This window comes from Nyctibius grandis, chromosome 8 (assembly GCF_013368605.1).
Source record: "Nyctibius grandis isolate bNycGra1 chromosome 8, bNycGra1.pri, whole genome shotgun sequence".
NCBI classification, from domain to species: Eukaryota; Metazoa; Chordata; class Aves; order Nyctibiiformes; family Nyctibiidae; genus Nyctibius; species Nyctibius grandis.
Window position 1 is genome coordinate 33799507 of NC_090665.1, and position 20938 is coordinate 33820444.

The window sequence follows — 20938 nt, forward strand, 5'->3', positions numbered from 1 at the left end:
GAAAAGCTACCACATTTAGTAACAGCACTACTTCCTGGGAAACTCTGCAGGATTTTCCATCAGTGCTGTGTTTATATCCTGGATGGTGCATACACACTTGAACATTAAGACCCAGAAATAAAAGCAGTTGTGAAATTTCCTCTCCTGGTACTTGGGAAATAATCCATTTCAGGTCAGTTCCATGTTGAACGTTTGTTTTTCTCAGTTATATTGTATATGGGTTTTATTTGTTAATTAAGTAGGTCTTCTGTTTTTACTGCAGAATAAGCAGGTTTACTGACCCTCCTGGTTAATGCTATAGGGTCGCTGGGAAGCTATCTGAGATATAACCAATTGTATTTCTGGTATCATGCTAAAGGATGCTCTTTAATCTGTGGCTACAGTTACATTATTAAGTCACTTGGCATGATGGGAGAGTGCCTGTAACATGGACTTGTCCGTGCTGTGGGCTAGCTCTGCTTTGCTCCCATAGACTCAATGCCCAGCAGCAGTCCAAGTGCATCTTCTGGTTTGAGTTTCATCTGAAAGGAATCCAGTTGGTGCACTCTGAAAACCAAAGCAGAGTCTGCTGGGCTGATAGGGAGAGTCCCTTCAAAAGCAGCCTCCTGATCCAAACAGAAATACTTCTGCAGTCGCACCCTGCCCATGCGAGGGGCACCGCACGCGCAGAACCGGAGTGTCACTGGGACAGTAAATTGCAGCATTTCTCATTCCTTATCGGTAGTTCCCAGACCAGTAACATTTCTCCTTAGAGATGCTGCATTTATTCCTGCAAGAATCTATATGTGCGTATGAAGATCAGCTATGCGTGAATCCCACTATAGGCAATGGAAAGTCTGTGGTATATGAAGCTAGTCGCAGACGTGAATTTACACTGCCAGGGACATAGCATGGAGCACCTGATTCTTGATAGGGGCTGAAGCCTTGTTGTGCACCTAGCAGTAGAATAAGGAAAGTGATTTGTGGTTTTTTACTCCTAGAAAGAATGGATCCCTTTTCCCTCCCTGTGCTTTCTTCTCAGGAAAACTTACTAGCATCTGAATTTAGCAAGCTTACAAAAACTTTTCTTTCATTTCAATATAGTTGTCTTAAAAGATGAATTTGTCCCTGAGGACATTTGGGCAAGGTGGAGAGAGAGACTGATCATTTCCAGATACTCTTTGCTGACAGGCAAAGAAAAATTCTGCTTCAGGTTAACACTTGTGAATGTATTTCAAAAATATATATTTTGTATACAAATCTGCATTGTCATAGCTGCATTAATAAGACGGGACTCGCTTCTGCTGGCTGGGCTAAAAGCCTTTGGAGCTTCCCTCTCTATTTCCTATGGATGACCAGAGGAGATGGATGTATTTTTCATACAGAAGTGCAGAGGCCATTGTTCAGCATGCTTCTCAGTAGACAAACAACTTGGCTGTGCTTGCTGAATTGGACATATAAAAACACATCATCTGTTATTTGATGCTTTGGGTACATTTCCTGATGGGATTCCTAGATATTGCATGCTAGCTGCTGGCAAGGCTTGGCACAGGGAATGACAAGTAGTTTGATTTGGGCTTATGAGGAGTACCCTGAATTACAGAGCAGAGAGAGCTGATGTCTTGCGTGTTACCTGAGGAGAGAGCCAGTCGGAGAGAGAGACTGTGCACTTGCATCCTGCTCGCCTTGCTCTCTGCCTTCCCCGCAGAGCACGAGCAGGACTCCAGCATTGGCAGCTACAGTCACTGCCGCTTCTGCCTCTGCATGAGAAATTGATGCTTACTTTGATATTGGCTTTCTTGCCTGGCAATAGTCCCTAATGACTACAACATGAGGACTTCTGAATGGTGAAAGCCGACATCAACCAGTTCTGTAGGAGACCCTGATACCTCAGAAGAGCAGATTCTTCTTCACTTAGTGCTGATCTCTAAGGTAACAGCAGCCACGGTGCTGAGCACGGCCAGTAATGGGGCTCACGCCTGCCAGCGGCAAAGGCAATACCTCCTTGGGAAGCTGTCCTTCATCACGTCCATCCATAACAACTGTGGTCCTTTTCAAATGATGTGTGGAACCAGAAATCCCACTGGAGACCAGGATGCTTTTGTGAGTCACAAGATGGTTTTCATTGGGTGGGCAGAGGAGATGGGGGCAGTCAGCGGGACCAGCCGCGCGTGTTGTGTGCTTGTGCACACTGAATCCTGGAGACACGGGTTTCTGTCGAAATGACGAGTAAACCCACCTCCATTCAGAGGTTGCCGACTGTTAAAACCATTTTAACTAACTGACTGTCCAACAGACTGATAACCACAGTTTAGCTATGTAGAGAGGGCTCTGCTCCTGTGCGTGGCAAAGCTTGGGGCCCTGGGAGCGTTACGGGCAAAGCCCTTCCAAGGCCCAAGAAAGAGGTGTGAGAGCTGCAGTGGGTGTGAGGGCTAGAGCTGGTAAAGTCCCACTTCAGGCAAATGAGTCTTCTGTGGAGCTCTGTCATGGTACTTGTGCCAAAACCCTGCAGTAAGCTCAGCTGTGACAGAGTATGTGAGGGTAAGGAAGTGATGAGGGGAGCAGAGGAGGTAAAACCAGGGGCATTGTTCTCTGCAGTTGTTCAGGTAAAGCAGGTGAATGCCTAAGGCTCTTCATTAAGCCCTTTTCCTGTTTAGAAAGGAAAAAAATGCTGGTTTAGAGCATTAAATCATTTGTTGTGTTTCAGGAGCAGGCAAAGTACAGGGGAAGATGACTCTGAGTCAAATTTTTGGAGTGTTTTCTATGAGAGCAGGACTGGGGAAGAAAATGAACATTACAGTTTTTGTCCTTAAAGAAGGAAAACGTGCTGTGCAAACAAGGGTTTTGAATCCTAAGACAAAATGCTAATGATTTTTAGGTGTTAAAGCTCTGAGACTTGATGCTGTAGTTCACAAAGCATCAGCTTTACTGCATCGATAGCGTTGCTGAAACAGTCAGGTTTGAGGTTGTTTTACAGAGCAATGCAGGAGGCAGTCTTTGGTGTGTTCTTAGGGTGTTTTCTTTTTCCCCTAAATATGAAGATATGAAGACACACGTTCTCTGTGCGTGAGTCGCCAAGGTTTTCCTCTCACAGCCTGCAGGCTTTGACCTGCCAACAGTTGCCCAGGCAGGGTCCCGTCTGTTGCAGAGGTGCACAACGCGTCAGCTCAGAAAGGCTCCAAACTTGTAACAGGGTCTTAGTGCATAATTTTGCCTGTGATACCTGACGAACTATATGCCTAATTAGAATATGCTCTTTGGAGATACATCTTCCAAAGGGGTACCAAAATGGGCAGCTTTGCAACTTGACCTGTTTTTTCTTTGTTGGTGGTGATAAAGATAGAAGCCATGACGTGGTTAAAATCTGTTGTGTTGTGTTTGGTTGGTTGAGTTTTATTTTGAGAAGGAGTGGGATAATTTTAGTTCTTCAGAACTAAAAATTAGATCAAAATCCTGGCAGCTATTCAAGATAAATGAGCAACCTTGCAATAAAGGGGTTTCTGTCACCTTGGAAACACAGTTTCAAAAAGCCAGTTGGAGTAATTTTAGTTTCAGACTTCCCTCTGCCCTTGTCCCTCCCATGCAAATTCTGTTTTTACACTCAGTATATCCTGTTTAGCTGTGTTTCTTTTCTATATAAACAACAGGGGAATTTGCCAGACAAATGTGGAAGAACACTGAAAATGACCTCGCACATGATGTTTCAGAGCAGAAACTGGTGCTTGGAAACACATGAGGTTAAACCCATCCAAAAATAGATTTTAAAATATCAGTCATTTTAGATCTTACAGCTCAATGTAAAAACCTCAGAAGTTTAACTTTAAATACCTGGGTTTTTACACACTCTTGAGTCTTTTTATTCTGGAGAAGAGTATGGCATTTAGGAAACAAATTTTAGCAATGAGAAGGAAGGTGGGGGGGTTAAACAAGGGAAAATCTAATTTGAAATACAGATGTAATCTAGTAAATATACATGGGCTTTCAGAATCCCCACCACTGAGATATCTGGCTGAAATTTGTTGTATTAAAGTGCTGTGGGTCTTTGTTGTGGGCGTTACACAGATTATGCCGGGGCACGGCTGGAAACTCAAGTAATTAGAGGAGAGTTTAGGATAAAGTAGTGCTTCTATCCACTAAAGAATATAAATATTTTAAATATTTTCAATAGCTCACACTTCTCAATAACAGATCTCATCTGAAGAGTGCCCTTACCGTGAGGGCCCACTAGAGAAAGCCCAGAAGCCTTTGTAGCCTTTCCCACTCCTTGAAATCAGCTGAGATACATCGACTTTCCACTCCCACTCAGAAAATATTTCGAAGAGAAAAGTAAATTGATTTTCAATTACATGAAAGATTAAATTGCATATAAATATCTGTCTTATTGTCCAGGTAATATTCCTGGAAGCTCAGAGGAACCTGTGCAGGACTGGCTGACAGCCCCTGTGCCAGCATCTGGTGTCACCTCTGCCTGTTGGGCTGCTACCAGCGGTGCAGTCTGTCAGGCTGGGTAGGAAGAGACGCTACCAAGGACCATGTGCCATAGTCTGAGCAGCCACAGAAGACTAGCAGGACATTACACTAATACATCACATGAGACATGACTAGATAGAATAGCTGACTAACATTTGGGTTAAATTTTTGGAAATACTTCCTAACCACATGCCTGGTTAGACTCCTGTAATAATAGTAGGACCATATAGCTTGAGGTATTAAAACCAAAATTGGTCTGAAAACAAGCGAACAAGAAGATGTGTGATTAAGGGAGCACAAAATATAAATCTATTTTTTTCACCTCCATTTTCTTGGGTTCTGTTGTGTCTTTCAAGGGCAACTAAATGTTGTAAAGGACATTAATGATTAAAAAAGCTTGACCATGCCCACTTCCCATCAGCTGCTGTGCTTCCTTGTTATCTTCCTTGTTATCACAGGAGTGAGCTGAGTGTTGGGAGCAAGCTGTCAGCAGCCCTGGCAAGTTTGCAAATGAGGGACTTGCCCTGCCTGAGCCAGCAGGATCAAGTACTAGTCTCCTCCTTGCTGAGTTGTTCCTTACAAGTCAAGAAAGCCCATCAGGTCAAAACCTGTGCTCCACAGGGCCTAACCTAAACAGGAAAAAGTTTTTCTCTGATGAAACACAGTTTTTCTCCCTTCTACTTGATAGGTGCACTCCAGGAGATGCAAAAGAGACTCCAGGGTTCATCTGTGTAACTATGCAAAAATGCTTTTCTAGTTTTCAGCCACTGTACTGACATGGTGGTGTTCAGATTCTGCAAACAAGCTAAGTATGAGCATGCTATTGCATGCACAGACTTCATCGTCCTAGTTTGTTACTGTTCACTTCTCTGATTGCTCCCTTTGACACACACATGATGGAGAGAAAGAGGAGAATATTTCACATATGAAATCCCACAGATCTCTCAGCAGCCTGAGGTGATATGCTGGGTTTCTCAGGCCTTTTTTTATTTTTTGACTTTGTAACATAGAGGATGACTATCATGAACTGATCATAGCACACATGTAAAGTTCTTTTCTGTAAGCTAAGTAATTTTTAATCTAAATTTGGATTAATAGCCAAATACTGTGAGAGACTGAATCATGGTGGAGACTTTGTGAAGACACGAGGCCAAGGAGAAAGATGGAGCACCGGCAGATGTGGGTGAGAGCTCTGCTTCTTCCCTGCCCACCTGGGGCAGAAGCAGCAGGAGAACAAATGTGGTCCTGGCCTAAAGAGATAGGACAATATAAACAGAGGAATGCTTATTTAGCGGTTTCAGTTCCTTCATAGAGGATCTCCTAACGTTTTGAGCATAAACTTGAATCTATTTTTTTCTGCTCAAACTTATTACACTCCTCGTTGGTGTTTACTTTCACTTCAAACAAGGTGGACGGTCACCAATCTGCTGGTTTTGTCTCCATGTTAGGAGAAGGTAATGGTGATGATGGTCATGATACTGACTATTTTTACTGTACAGGTAATACTTTGGCTTCGTCACATCCAAAATACTTTGATATTTTTAGCATATCTTCAGTGAGACTGGCATCCTACCATAGTACTGGTATGATGCAAGATTGTAGTCTGAGGTGGTAATGACAGCCCTGACGTTCAGTGGCATGTTTTGAAAAGCTCATAGAGATGTTAGCTTGCATTCTCTTGAAAGACAAATACCAACTGAAAAAAATAGGTACAAGATACTAAAAAGAGCATGAATTGCTGTCTTATTTCTTGTTTAAAACAAAGCACAGAAGGCAGAGCCATGAAGGCTTTTGCTGCATAGCTTAGCTGATAGTTATGAACAGAGAAGTATTTCCATTGCACTGCTCATTTGAATCTAGATTAACCTTACATGGCTTTTAAGATCCTCTCTGTTTAATTTTAATTACATCTTAACAGGACAAGTAGACCCTGCCACTGGGAGCAACAGGCTCAGCACTTCACATACAGGCAGGGTAGCCACCATCCTGATGCTACAAGTCACATTGCCAGATCCCAGGAGGCCCATGCCACAGGAGTGAGAGGGGAAATGATGGTGGCAGTGGCTTCTCAGAGGTCCATGACCTCCTTGTGAGAAGGCACCAAGTTTGGTTGAACACAGCCAAGCAACAGCAATGCAGGTGTGGTGCCCCATCAGCTCTCTTCTCTGCAGAGCTGATGAATTGGCCGTCCCAGATCCGCTGGCAGCTGTATGAATGCCCCAGTGTGGTCTGGCAGACTACCTGCTGGTTGAGAGCATCCAGGAGTTCATGCCTGCTCTTCAACAGGTGCACTGCGTGTAAGATCTTGACAGCGGTGCATCTTAAAGCAGTTTTGGATTAAGGAGGTTTCTGGCAAGGATGCGCTCTAGAAGGGAGTCAGTGGTCTGAGCCAAAAACACTTAACTGCTCTTGAAGTCTCTAAAATTTGCCTTTAAAAAGCTTAATCCCAACTGCAAATGGGGCCAGAAACCAGGGAGCAGATGGTGGAGCCATTTGGGTAATGAATACCTTCAGCTTTGTCCAGCCTGTTGTCTAGCAACCTCCTCAGGTTTAGAATATAAATGGTTTATTCTCCCATTGGTTTGTCTCCCTAAGAAGATAACCAGCTGCATTCTGGACCCTCTGGGGTGCCTCGGCTGGCCAGCTCAAAATATGGACTGGGGTAACAAAGGTATGGATGACTAGTGCTGTCTGCATCTGAGAGAGATCAGTCGTTTGGCAGGCTGGAGATAATGCACATGGCTATTAGCTGCCTGATAGAGTTTCATGAGACTCTTATTTCAGTCCATTTCGATGTCAGGAAGGCAGACGCTTTCAATAAAAAGAGTGCTCATAGATTTTATTGGGCCATTCAAACGCTTCCAGTTCCCAGCTGTCATCAGCTCCACTTTAGTCATATAGTTGTCACTTTATCCCCCTGTGTGCGACAGGTTTTGAGAGAAGAAAGATACCGATTTGCCAAGCTTTAATGAAAAGGAGCCTCACTCACATTTCCAGGCACTCTTAGTTTTACTCATGTGAATGAATCCCACTGAAGTAAAATAAAGTATATCTTTACAAAATTACATCCTAAATTAACATGTAGCTTTTATTTCAGGGACAGGAGCAGGTCTTACATGCTATGAGGGATGGAATTTTCCAAAATCAGACCAGAGCAGTACAAAACCAGTCCCTGAGTCTGTACAGAAACGAAAGCCCATGTACTTCAGAAAGCACAGCTTCTTCAAGGTGTCTGCTGAGGCAGAGCTGATCTCTGAAACTGTCAGCAAGGCTGTAAAGGTTATTTTATGTCAGTCTTTTATTAGGAACTATTTATCCGTGTAATTCCATCATTCAGCTATATCAGTGCTTCAACATGGCCACCTGTGCATCAGCTTCTTCACCAGGGATATCCTTCTCATCAATGCATTTTTTTTTCCAACTTAAATTTGACTTTTTTCCTTGTGCAGTCATTAACAATTCTCATGTCATCAACTCAGAAAGCATTAAGTAATTGGTGAAATCTCAGTCTGTTAATGAAAAAAACTTTTAAAAACATTTCTCTCTGTACCTTCACAAGAATACTGCTATTTGTTTAAAGTCACACTGTTTAACCACTCCTAAATATTTGCCAGTCTCCTAACAAGAAGCCTCTTCAAGTCAATGCAAGCTCTAGTCCCATCCTCTTGAAGTAGCTTTTACTTTTTGTAGAAGGCTGAGTAAAAGGACTCACATTCGGCACTGTGCGCTTTGCAGCTCCTGAACAAAACAGGCTGAGCTGGAAATAAAAGCTCAGCTTCAACTCTTACTCCACTGGCTCAAGTTAGTTCCAGCCAGATCCTTAATGTTATTTTATCTGCAGGGCTTTTTTTCTGTGTGATCAATGCCAACTCTGTTGGGCAAATACAGGATGTATAGGGATTTTAAAAAAAAATCCAACTGGCAACAAGAAAAAGTGCTTTGTAACCACAGTTTGGAATGGAAACAATTTTCTAAGATACAGATCAAACTGTGTTTATAGACCCAACTATTGGCAGCTTTTCACCGAGCTATTTCCTGTGTGCCTATTGCAGAGAGGAATAATCTAAATGCTTAAACTAACATTTAAAACCATACAGAACATGAAGGAAATACTGTGTGAAGCAGCATGGAAAACAATGATGTTGAATTTTCTTTTGTTTCCATAGCTAATACTCATGGGAGAAGGCAGTCCTGCACACCAAGCCTCTACTCCAGTTCTTTGCAGGATTTGGTCCTTACTCTGGCTAGTGCCTACTTTCTACTAATATTGTTTTAATTGCTAAAAGGAAATATCCAAGTAACAAAAATTTCCAAAAATGCCACCTAAAAAGAGGAACTTGCTAAAAGTTACACACAGTTACTTTAAGTGCAGTAAATTGTTATTTATTGGAGAACTAATTCCGACAATCTCAGGCACAGATAGACAGGAGGAATCTGATTTCCTGTTAGAAGAGGTGGGAAATCTGCAGGTGTGAAGATTACAGTCAAGGCAGGTGTAGACTTCTCTTGTTTGCTCAATTTGAAACGGTTGCAACAACTTTTTCTTCCAGACTTCATCTGCTAGCTCTTTTGAATCATTTTAGTGTTTTATAATAGGGCAGATCCCCACTTCCAGACTTCAAATACATGCCCTTTGCTTCAGATGTACATTTGCTGGTGGCACAGCAGACCTCCTGACAGCATTGGTAAGGTCAGTGCAGTTGAGCTGTGATGCCCATGCAGAATTTTACCAGTGATGTTGTGCTGGTGTTCTGCTCAGATGGACTTCATTCCTTCTGTCCAAGCCATGTCTCAGCTAGGGAGGATGGCAGCTCTGGTATGAGGAAAGCTTTAGAGTTGGGAGAGTAATTTAGGCTGGACGGGATCTCTGGAGGTCCTCTGGTCAGCCCCAATGCAGGGCAGGAGCCGTGTAGATGAGCTTGGCCAGGCCAGCTAAGTTTTCAGTGTCTCTAGCATGGAGTTCCCACAACTTTTCTGGGCAACCTGTTTCATCCAACTATGAGATGAGATAAAAAAAAAAAAAAAGCCATCAAATATGTTTATACTTTTCTTCTTTCACTATATCCTTACGGATCAGGACCACAGTTCTGGAAGGCAGAGTAAAAGGCTTAGTTTTACATACTGATTCCAGCCTGGAAATCAAAGTTTTTGTTAGGAATGAAAGCTTAACCACTCAAACAGGTAAGATCAGGTTAGAGGAGGTGGAATTGGGCTTTTCCTTTACTTGGGCCCATCAGTAATGAAGAAGACGTAATTGTGAATTAATCTGCTGGAGATAGATGCATTAATAGTGCACTGTGAGTGCACTGTCAGAGAAGTATTGATAGTTTTGTTTTTATGCATTTCTTGCATGCCACTTTGCCCGAGATGCAGTTCCTAACCCAGCCCATGGACACGAGGGCAGGATCTGACACCGCAGGGACGGAGGCCAGGCAGAGCCCTCGAGACGCACAGCTCCCCACCTGCACAGCAGTGAGCATTGGGACCGTCCCAGACGCTGTGGTCTCATCTGCCATTTTTCCCAACCAAAAGCATTCTGGGATGGTTTTACATCTTGCTCTGAAACTCGTACGCAGATATTTCCCAGTATGTGTATTTAAAGGAATGCAAATGGTTTCAAAAGACAGGATGGCAAAATGGCATTTCAAGTTGCTGCAACCTGAGATATGATAATGATCATAAGCTTTATTTTAGATTAAGAGAAACTGTAACTACTTTGTAACGGTTATTTTTTTACATTGTATATTTACAGGTATTACTGGGTTACTACCGTTGTTTTCACATATAAAGATTCAAAAATTTAACTAATTTTGTTCTTCAGAAATATTTGGTTTCAAATGATCAAATTATTAAATCCCCCTCAAAATTTGATGAGAGGAAATCTGTGAATATATGCTGTGTTCACGAGCTGCAGTTGTTTTCTCCAGAACCGAAGAAGCACTTCCTTCGGCCCAGGATTTGGGGTTTTGTCACGTAGTGAGACAGTGCTGTGCTTGGCATGCAGAAGGGGTGCAATGCCTGCCTGCTCCTGGCTGCCTTCCATGGGGAGGCAACACCCAACCCACCGCCGACAGGCAGGAGGCGGATGTGGCTCTTCTGCTCTCCCCCACCATGAGACAGGTGTATCACGGATCGTTTGTATGATGTATAATATAGAAAGCTGCAACATATATTCCTGAAGGTGTTTATAATCAAATGTAGACCCATGTAGCTGTTAACCCACAAAAGCTGTCTCAGTATTTTGTCTTGATAAAAAATCAATAGCATACTTTTTCCCAAGATCAGTTTCGAAGGGCCGTGCACTCGCTAATGGAACTAATGTGTGCTGTAGCTGAGCAACACATACCCCCAAACCAAACTTTTGCCCACTTGAGCAGCCTCAGTACGTTATTTGCTCTGTCCTAATGCCATTTGTCTTTTACTATGTGGTATTTGGGCTGGAATACTAACGGCTGCTAACACCAGGGCCAACTTCATCCCTGCTTCGCTGGCGTTACTCTGCTGAGGAGTGTGCAAAGGCTTTTCAAGAGAGCAAGCCACTGTTCCCCACGCGGCCAGGCTGCAGGGAAACTGTCTGAAAACCTGCCAGGCAGCAAGAACTGCCACATGCACAGTCTGAGCCCAGAGGGGGAAAATAAGTTTGCAGCCTGCAAATTTGTTTCTTTGGGGGGAAAAAAAATAACATCGAGGGAAAAGAGGTATTTAAAATATGCTGTGAATCTTTTGGTCTTTGGCAAGAAATGCTATGCACATGGCTGACGGAGAAGAGGATACTCCGAGGTGTAGCAAGAAACGCTCCGAGTACCACTCAGGGTACTGACGGGGCGTCTGTGCCCAAGCGGGACGGGCCCCGGGGCCGGGGAGGCGGGCTGGCCACCCACCTGCGACAGCCCCTGGAGCCCCGGCCACCTCCGGCAGGCACAGGCGGTCCCTCTCGCCCTGCACCGTAGGGACCAGTTCCCTCCGGCGGGCCGGGGCGTCACCCGCTCCAGGGACCGGGCCCGGCTGCGCGGTTCAGCCCCCCTCGCCCTGTCGGGGAGCGGCGGGCGGGGCGGGGGCGGGCGGCGCCCCCGTGCGGGCGGGGCGGCGGCGGGCATGCGCAGTGCGCGCGCCCTCTCACCCCGCTCAGCTATGCCAAGTATGTGCGCGGCGGAGCCGGGGCCGGGCGTGCGGGGCCAGGCCGCCATGGGGCAGCGTGGCCCGGGGCTGCCGCCGCCGCGTAGGGCGGCTGCCGGCTCCCGCGGCCCGGGAGGCAGCGCCCGCTGAAGGCGGTGGGGAGGCAGCGCCCAGGCATGGCTGACCCGCTCCGCAGGACGCTCTCCAAGCTGCGGGGCAGGAGGTCCCAGCGAGGGGCGACGGCGGGCGCCGGGCACCGCCACGGCGGGGTCAGCGCCCCGCAGGGTAAGTGCCCGCGGGCGGGGGGGGCCGGGGCTCGGCTGCGGGACTCCGGCTGCCCGCCCGCCCGCCCGCCCTTCCACCTGCCCGCCCGCCCGCCCGCCCGCCCTTCCACCTGCCGGGCGCGGGCGGCGGGAGCGCCGAGACGGCAGCGATCGGCCGGTTCCCTGCCGGGCGGGGGGGCGAGGAGCCCCGTGGGCGCCGGGGCTGCGCCGTGCCCGCTCCCCGGAGAGGCGGTGCTGCTGCCGGAGCTGCTGCCGGTGGGGTTTGGCCGGGGCCGTGCTTTTCCCATCTCTCTATCGAAGCGGCTTTCACGTGCTGAGACGGCGGCTCCGCTCCCGGACGTTAACTTTTCTATTGCTCATGAAAGTGGGAGAGAAAGCTGCGCCAGCCAGCGGAGTGGCGCTTTAAAAATTGATCAGTGTTTCATGTCTTTGAAAGACCCAATTTCTCTCTACAAATCCATGGGGTTGTTTATTGCAGCTTGTACTTTACATTTATGTTTTAACGTATCGGAATGGCATGGGGCGGATCAGAATACTGCACGCTGCTAAAGCGAAAAGGATGATCTTTAAGGTCCCCTCCGACCCAGAGCATTCTGTGACTCTGAAAAGTGGCTGTTGTGGTAACCCCTGCAGCATCGCCAGCTTCAGCCTTTGCAGCAAGTCACCGGCTGCAGGGAAAAGGGCTCGGTGCTGGTTTATTCCTTGTGGAGTATTTCAAGCCCATCGTCCATGTTTAAAAGCTGACTTTGTTTTCGTTGGTCAGGGCCAGCGTATATAAACTGTAAGTAAACAAAACCAGAGTCCTAAACCTGATAGGGTTTTCGATGGAGCTGCCAGTGTGCCCTGAAATTAAATAAGCTATTTACTCACGTTTGGAAAAGTTTTTGTCTTTTTTCCAGATCGTGTGTAACCTTCAAAATTGTTGTGAACAGAGATCACTCGCTTCAGCAAATCTAAATTTAGGTCTTGAATCCATCCTCAACTATAACGTCCTCACATCCGTAATTACTCTTCCTCTCAGCAATAAAAATTCCTCATTAAAATAAGAGGTTCTCGAGTTTAGACCACCACTTTGTGTGAATCCCTGCACATTTTCTTATCTTATGACTGTGTGTCATTCTGTGGCTTTTGTGTGCTGCTTTTTTTTTTAAATGGTGCACTTGAGAGCTTACAAATCAATTTTTAGTCTTGCTGTTGTTGCATTTAAATACAGAATTATTATATGTCTTAATTCTACTAGGAAACTTAATGAAAAATGTGTTTAAATAGCTGCTCTTACAACTAGAAGAACCATGAATTGTTTTGATCCATATATGGAGAGACTGGAAAAAGCAGTTCCCCTCTTCATTACTGACTGAAAAGTAGTGCACAGTATCATATTGAAATATTTTATATGCCTATGTAACAGGCAGAATATCAATTTTGACCTCAGTTGAGCTGAAACATTGAGGCTCTGGTTTCTGAGCATACATGTGTTGTTACCATAACATTTAAATGTAAATAGTTAGTTGGGGTTTTTTTTTTTTTTTTTTGTTTTTTTTTAAGATAGGTGAAGGGAATATCTGACCTTTTTTTTAATGCAACAGCACATTGAAGCCTTTTGGGAATGAACCACTGTCTTGTTCCGTGTTTGTGTGGAGACCTAATGTGTGGAGGTTTAATATATATTAAATATATTAGATTACTAATTGAGAGTAGACGGTGTTCTTCTGAAAGAATCTTTGCTCTAGAACCAAAAGTACGTGCCTGACCTGTATATCTCTGAAAGCTTTGTATTTATTTAAAATTGGCTCATTACTATAGCAGTTAACGACATTGAAAACTTGCTCTGTGATATTGAACCACTGCTTGTGCAGATACTTGCATGTGAAGCGGTTTGTTACTAAAATAAACACAGGCATAAGGGCTTTCAGGATCAGGGCCAAGTTCGAAGAAAGGGGAAGCAGTGCTTGCAAATAAAGCTATCCATTGCAAAAGCTGCAGTTGGAAGATTTACATGTAAGTGTATTGTTTGGATGAGATTCAGTGACCACTTACAATCAATGACTTCTGGCAGCACGTTGGCTAATTCGAAGACGGAGAAGTAGTTTTGAATATGTGTGATAGACGGCGTGTCTCTGCAAGCAGTAGGGTTACTGGGTACACTGGAGCTACTCGATTGCTAATGTTTCTGCAGTAAGCTTTTGCAGATGGTTTGCTACTGAGATACCCGGATGGGTGTTGAAAACAAGGTTGAGTTTGCTCTGCGTGTTTGCTGCCGCAGGGGCCCAAGGACAGCCTGAGGCTGATGCCAGATGTGTCACTGGGTGCATATTTAGGCAGGCTGTACTTCTTAGGAGCCCGCTGTTTTGGGAATTGTAAGCTGTCTTCACTCACGGGGAAGGGCCTGCATTTCTACAGTGAAGCAGGAAGCAACAGATATTTTTGTTTGTGGAAATACAGTTCTCGGATGCTCCATCTATTTATGTCACCTGAGCAGGGACCGCTCCCTTGGCCATCCATGCAGAAGTGGGGGGCTTTGAGGTAGTTCTCACTGGCAGGAGAATGCCCGCCCAGGGAGTCCCTGGTCCAAACTGACTTCTTGGAAATGTGGGCATAGCCCTATGCCCACGGCAGATTAGTTCCCTGTCCTTTTGGTTAGCTCTTTCTTGAAATAGTAGTGAAATTGTGTAAAGAGGAACCTTTACAATGGCACGCTTACATTTCTAGGCTGTGGGTGGGGAAGAGAATATGGTTGCTGCCAAATCGCTGAAACTTTGCCAGAGATCTGCATCCTCAGCCCTGATTACATGTTTTCCTCAGATTCTGTTGATTGACTGACTTAGGCCCCAGTGTAGCAAAGCACTTCAATGGAGGTGTGCACAGGCTTCAAAATGAGCACAGTTAACTTTGTTAATTTGTTGAACCAAGTTAATTCTTCAAATCACAAGCAGTGTTCATATTGCAGTTTAGCTAAACAAGCAAAGCTCATTTTTAAAAAAAAATTACCAAATGATGAATCTTTCATCAAATGCAATGGTGGCATTTCAGATCTTACCAAGGATCTGTTCTGTCATTAATGTACAAATCTAAAAAGAGGGTCGAAGGGAAGGTGCTCAAGTGACAGTCTTTTTCCTGTCTGCGGCGAACTTAGCTGGATTTACAGAGCTGCTCCTTGAGTCCTCCAGAGAGGTGTCTGTATTTTAACATCCGTTACTGGTGTGTAAATAATTTTTTGCTGCGAATAATGTTCAAGTAGTATCAAATAGCTGCTCCCACCTGGAATTTCCAATTGCAGAGGGCTTCGCATGAAAACAAGTTGTCAGTTTTATGAGAACCCAGTTGAGCTGGGGTTCTGAGCTGAGCAAACCCTGTCTGGGTTGTCCTTTTCCACAGGGGAGCGTGAGGGTTATCTCACCTCTGTTCCCTGTTTTTAATTTGGATGCATTTGCAGCTTTCCTTCCAGTGCTAGCAAAGGGGCCAGTGCTTGCTTGAGGGCGATGTGCTCACTCCTTGCGTGGTCCCACCTTACTGGACGGGATGTGCTGCTGCAGTGCCCTGAGCCTGCCAGGGGTATGGCACTGCTGCCGAGTGGGCTGCTTGGATGGGCTCTGGCAAGGGGCTCAGGTGTAAGTGGCTTTTTCGATGCATAAATATTTGGCCATTGCTTTAAAGACATTGTGTCAAGTTTGGGGAGCAGTGAGTGGAATTTGATTAGGTGTTGCATGAAATTTTTGTTGTGGAATGAGATATTTAAAAACTTTTCTGCATTTCTTCTTCCTCCTTCCTTCCTTTCCTGATGGTGTGTTTCATTTTATTCCCCACAAGTCAGGGGGTGCCTCTGTCTTAATTATAGTATGAAGCTAGTAAGGACAGTCTTTTCTGGAGGTTTTTTGTGCAAGACATATCCTCACCTTTATTTTGTATCTAAATCTAGAAGTGAATCTCTGTGAGGTTTTTTGTAGCCATTTAAGCTATACATTATGCTGAAACCAGAAGCTATTTCTTCATTGGCATGAGTAAACTGTGGAAACACTACATAGCAACTTTCCAAACCAATGGTACCTGAACTTAGCTGAACAAAAAGCAGACATTTCTGTCAAAGTATGTGTGACCTTTCAGCAGGGCTATCTCACTGCCATTTATCTAAATTACATGGTGTTAAAAATACAGCCAAACAAGCCTGACTCTTTATTAATTATGTGCACATTCTGCTTTGACAGACTGAAATGTAATTTTATGATTGCATCAACTTACCTTTTGTCTTTTTGGATGAGGCCTAATGCAAGTGTCGTACGACAGCCTACATGTTCATCTCTCAAAAGCAAAACTGTATTCTAAACATTTGTCTTTCCCTCTCTTTTTGCCTTTCTTTCTGGGAACAGATTTAATAGAAAATGTTTACATAGCTTCGAGAAGCAGGACGGAGCCCCAGTCCCCGCAGGCCGGCGAGGTCCCCGAGCACAGGCCGCAGGCAAACAGCATCACCGTTTCGAAGAAACGCAGCTGGCTGCAGCAGAGCACACACCGACCTCCTTCTCCTCCTCTGGAAGAAGAAAACGCCCGTAAGGAAACGCAGGGGGTTCTTATCCCGGTACCCAGATCTCCCATCCCGCTGCCTGAGCCCACAGTGCCACGGGCTCCCTCCACGTCGCCGGTGGGGCGGGAGCGCCCCGCGCGAGGCCGCACTCCTCCCGGTGCCCTGCCAAGCACCGCCAGCCCCGCCGCGCCCAGGAGCGCTGCTTTGGACTTCGGTGAGGATAACGACGCGGATGATGAAGGAGAAATATGGTACAACCCGATCCCTGAAGATGATGAGCCCAACTTGCCGAGGGTCCGCCTGTCTGCTGTGACTAGCCCCATTGCTGTGGGCTCCCCAGCAGTTCGGTACAAATTCCCCTCTGGGGGTGATCCGGGGACGGCCACGGGTCCCCACGAGGGTCCCCCACGCTCCATGGAGAGCACAGAGGACAGTCGGACGGCTCAGTCCAGCGAAGCGAGTCAGGCCGATGCCGTGCGTTCTGGGGACCATGTGCAGCAGCACTGGCAGAGGTTTGCCTGCAAGGCTCCCGCTGTGCCAGCAGCAGAGGACAATCCTGCCATTAAGTGCCCTTCAACAGGTAAGACGGTTCAGGAACATAACAGTGTGGTGTCCTCTGTTTTCTTTTAGAGGAATAATAAACCGTTCTTATGTCTCTGTTTTCCCTTTCCCCTCCTTTTATCTTTATCAAGCAAATTTCTGGTGGAAGTGCATGTCAAGTTCATAAAAAATGGCTCAAATTGTGAGACTGATACCCAATAAATATAGAGCTGTGCAGTGGTTTCTCAGTCAGTTTGTTCATGGCATGTCCAGCTGTGGTTGTCCTCTGTGCATTTTGGCCCCCGCCTTGCTGAAGACAAAGGTTTTACAAAGTAAGCTTGCTAAAGCCTGGTAACGTGAGGACAAGCTGGGTTTCCTTTCTGTTAGCTGGTGTCTGACCCTGGCCTTGGATCCCAGCCTCAAACCTACTTAATGTCTGCAGAAGTTTCTTTAACTTGCTGTCTGGGACTTTTTAATAAAGACTTCTTGGAAGACTGTGTAAGTGCTATTCGTCACGTCGCTTTGTGTAATTGCTGTCTTGTTGACTGTCTCAGGCTAATCTAATAGACTGGAGAGGAGTGGTTTTCGCATTCAGAAGCCAGCCTCTTTGTTCCTTGTTATCTTTGGCTGAGTGGTTGATGGTCACATTTTCATAATTCCATTAGTGTGTGAATTCAGCATCTTATTAAAGGTTTTTGCCAGCCTATTAAAAAAAGCCTGAACAAAAATAAAACCACACTAAACAAAAGGAAGCAGGAAATAAACTCAACCCTTTCCAAAAAGGTATTATTTTCAATTACTGTTGTGTCTTACATTGTCTTGACGTTAACTCTAGTATCCTGTTGAGGGTTAGAAACAACATGAAGTTCAGGAGACAGGGAATTCCATGTTCCACTCTTTGCAGAAAATTCACACTTTCTTTGCACTGAAGCACCGGCATCGGAGCCCAGGTGCGCACTGCCCGGCAGAGGAGCCCCCCATCTGGGTTGCCCCTGTCCAGCCTCGCTGTCCCAGCAGGCTGCTGACCCCGGGTCCCTGCTGTGCCCGGATTCCCAGTGCGGAGATTGCTTCTGGGAACGGGGCTTGTTTTCAAAGGCACCAAAGCAACTGCTGTAAACAGCGGAATAAAAAACAGTCAGTCTTCTCTTCTGGGAGCTCACATTTAGTTCTTTTTGTGGAAATGCAGATATGAGCTATTTTTTGTTTGCAAAGTGTGTTAAAGTTATCAGACATTTATTTAGAAATAGCTCACTTTATAGCTGCATTAAATACTTAGACCAATTATATTTGCTTGCAAGATAGATTAAATATCATGTTCTTAGGTACTTTTTTTTTCATTGTTGGAGCTGTAGGCACTTTTAGGTCAGTACGCTTGTTTTTTTAGGAAAGCCACGTGTGTATCCTGCAAACTGTTTCATCCCCCTTCAGGTGATTAATCTCTCAATACATGTGACTATTTCTTTTTTTTTTTTAAATGTAAGTCCCTTTATATAAGAAGAAGAAATATAAGAAAATTGTTTTCGTGCTGAAGAAACATTTATTTCAGAAAGCAAAATTGCCCGTTTAAAAGTGTCTCATGAAACCAGGAGAAGGGTGTTATGAATTTCCCCTGGTTGGTTTGTTATGCATGGAATTAATTAAGCTACTCTAAATGCAGCTCTTCTTTTGCATGTATTGAATAGTGATCACACTGAATAGATTAATTGATGAAGAAGTGGGTTCTTGCTGCTCAGTAATTGGCTTTATTATGGAGAAGTGGCTTAGTTCTTCTTTTTAATCCAGTTAAGGTGTCTACAGTTATTTTCAGTCAAATTTAAAATGACAGCTCATCCATACATATTACTGCATGAAGGGCAACATGGGCAATTTAACTGTATTTGTGTTAGGACCCTGTTTGAATTACACAACTGCAATGAAATCGATGTCTATATTCTTGTAGAGCTGGGTAACTCCTGGCAAATATGCAATTACTGCTTTGGGGAAAAAATCTACTAATCTTTCTTATTGATGTGATTTTTATATATGTCAGTATTGGTTAGCATTACAGTCTAAGGTATTAGATTTTGAGAAGCATAGACAGAAAACAGTGGGACACTATAAAAGCCAACAAAATATATAGTTGTTCATTTTGTTGTTTGCTGTTTTCTTCTTTGGATAATGCCATCAATTTTACCTCTAAAACTGTAAACACTGCTGCCTTATTTGGATTTCCAACTTTGTACAGAGAAAACATTCATGGATTTTTTTCTTTTTTGTTATTTTTTGAGAGAGTCTTTTTTAGACAGAAGATTAAGGAAAAAATACAAATGATAGAATTCAGTATTGGGTGACTTTCCAAACACAGCAGCAAATAGATGTTTCCTGTAAATGTTATCAATAAAACAGATTGTAGTTGTAGAGGTGCTAATTTGCCCCATAGTCTTAATTTACACCTCTAGTTCCTGGTGTTAATCTGGTTACTTTCTACAGTAAATGCCATTTATATTAATAGGATTTGTCAGGTAATTCCTTAGTGAATAATTATAGCCAAGCTGGTTTTTAAAAAGGAACTGATAAAAAAAAATGGTGCCCCTGCAGCAGAGCTTGGGAGAATAATTCATTTGTTTCGTTTATGACAAGTACAAAAAGGTAAGAGTAAGAAGATAATTTGGTTCCGAGTTAGTAATGTAGAAACATAGTGCCAGCTCCTGCTCTTAGGTGTGTGGGAGAAGAATTTTAAGTGGAAAGGACCCTGCAGGCTGTTTTTAATTTGATGTCTCCTTGCACAGGCAAAATGTTTATGATTGGAAAACAGGAATATTTTTGTTATGTATTGAATTTTTCATATTGCATTTATAGTCTTTTGCATATAGAAAATGTTAAAGTAAATTTTCTTTACAACTGTTTAGGACTGAACTCAACTGTATGCTTTTATAGACGTGTGTATCCCCTGCAAAATGTTGCATAAAAACACCTCTTTAATAATGTCAGCTCCTGCAATGGATTTATGTCATGGAGCTCTGAATAATGCCTTCTGAAGAATTTGTGATATTTTTGCTTTTGGGAAGGATTACTCTTGGGATTAGTGTCCACCTAATCAGTGGAATCGTCTCACATGTGTCAGTATCTCAGAGACATCCTGGTAGGACTTTGGCATTGTAGCTCACCAGGATCTGGACTGTGCTTTTGCTACTGAAAATATACGCGTGTTAGCTGTGGGGTTGGAAAATCCTGGTAGGAATCACCATTAATGGATTTCTTTTCAACACTGTAGGAAGTGAAGGTTGATACTGTCTTCCCACTTCACCCCAATACAGGCCAACTGGAGCTTGATTTAAATAGTAATTGAAACTACAATGCTCTTTCTCCACTTAGACTGTGACCACTCTCCTAGTTTTCAAATACATCGTTTGGGGCCAATGCAGGCAAATATTTTGCATGCTGAGATGTTGCAAGTGAGCTTCCAGCAGCGTACAGAGAATATACTGGGCAGCAAATCCTATTTGCCAATTGCCTCGCGCAGTTTCAAATACTGTTTGCTTAATTTTTTTTTCCACATGGAAGATGCTTTGTGATCTAACTGTTTTTCAAGTGCAAGGAGCCTTGGTTTCATGAGGCAGAAAAGCTTTCATGCAAAGTATTTGCGTAATGTTTGAGATACCAGAAAGGTCTGGTATGTGGTAGAAAGGTCCTTCTGCTCCCTCTTTCTCCTGCAGAGCTAAAGCCAGTTTGTGGATGAGCTTTTGGCGAGCTTGTGCATGTGCTTTTGAAGGTCGAAGGCCTATTCGTGCATATATCTCTGATCCGTGGAGTGGTGATACCGTAAAGACCTGCTGGTGAAAGAGGCAAAAGGATGTAGAGCTATGGAGTAGAAGCAGTTAATTTTAAATAGTTGTTGCCTTTTTCAGTTTCTGATTTGTACCCGGTAACTGTTTGTATCCTCTGACTGGGGAACTAGGGGCAAAGCTGCTTTTCATGCCATGAAGGGCACAGCGAGGGGAGAAAGTCTTCGTGAGAGCGGCCCAAACAGACAGTGCTTGGCGTCCGCTGT

At 44.4% G+C, this 20938-nt stretch overlaps 1 protein-coding gene across 2 annotated transcripts in view; it reads left to right on the forward strand.

The window, feature by feature from the left end:
* Positions 1-11642: 11642 nt before the first annotated feature.
* The window catches only part of SYDE2 (synapse defective Rho GTPase homolog 2), a 31880-nt gene continuing 22584 nt past the window's right edge, over positions 11643-20938 (forward strand). For both annotated transcript variants that reach the window (XM_068406237.1, XM_068406238.1), the window contains exons 1-2: positions 11643-11850; positions 16214-16948. In XM_068406237.1, coding sequence (XP_068262338.1) covers positions 11742-11850; positions 16214-16948 — 844 coding nt within the window. In that variant the 5' untranslated portion in view covers positions 11643-11741. The remainder of the gene's footprint in view (positions 11851-16213; positions 16949-20938) is intronic.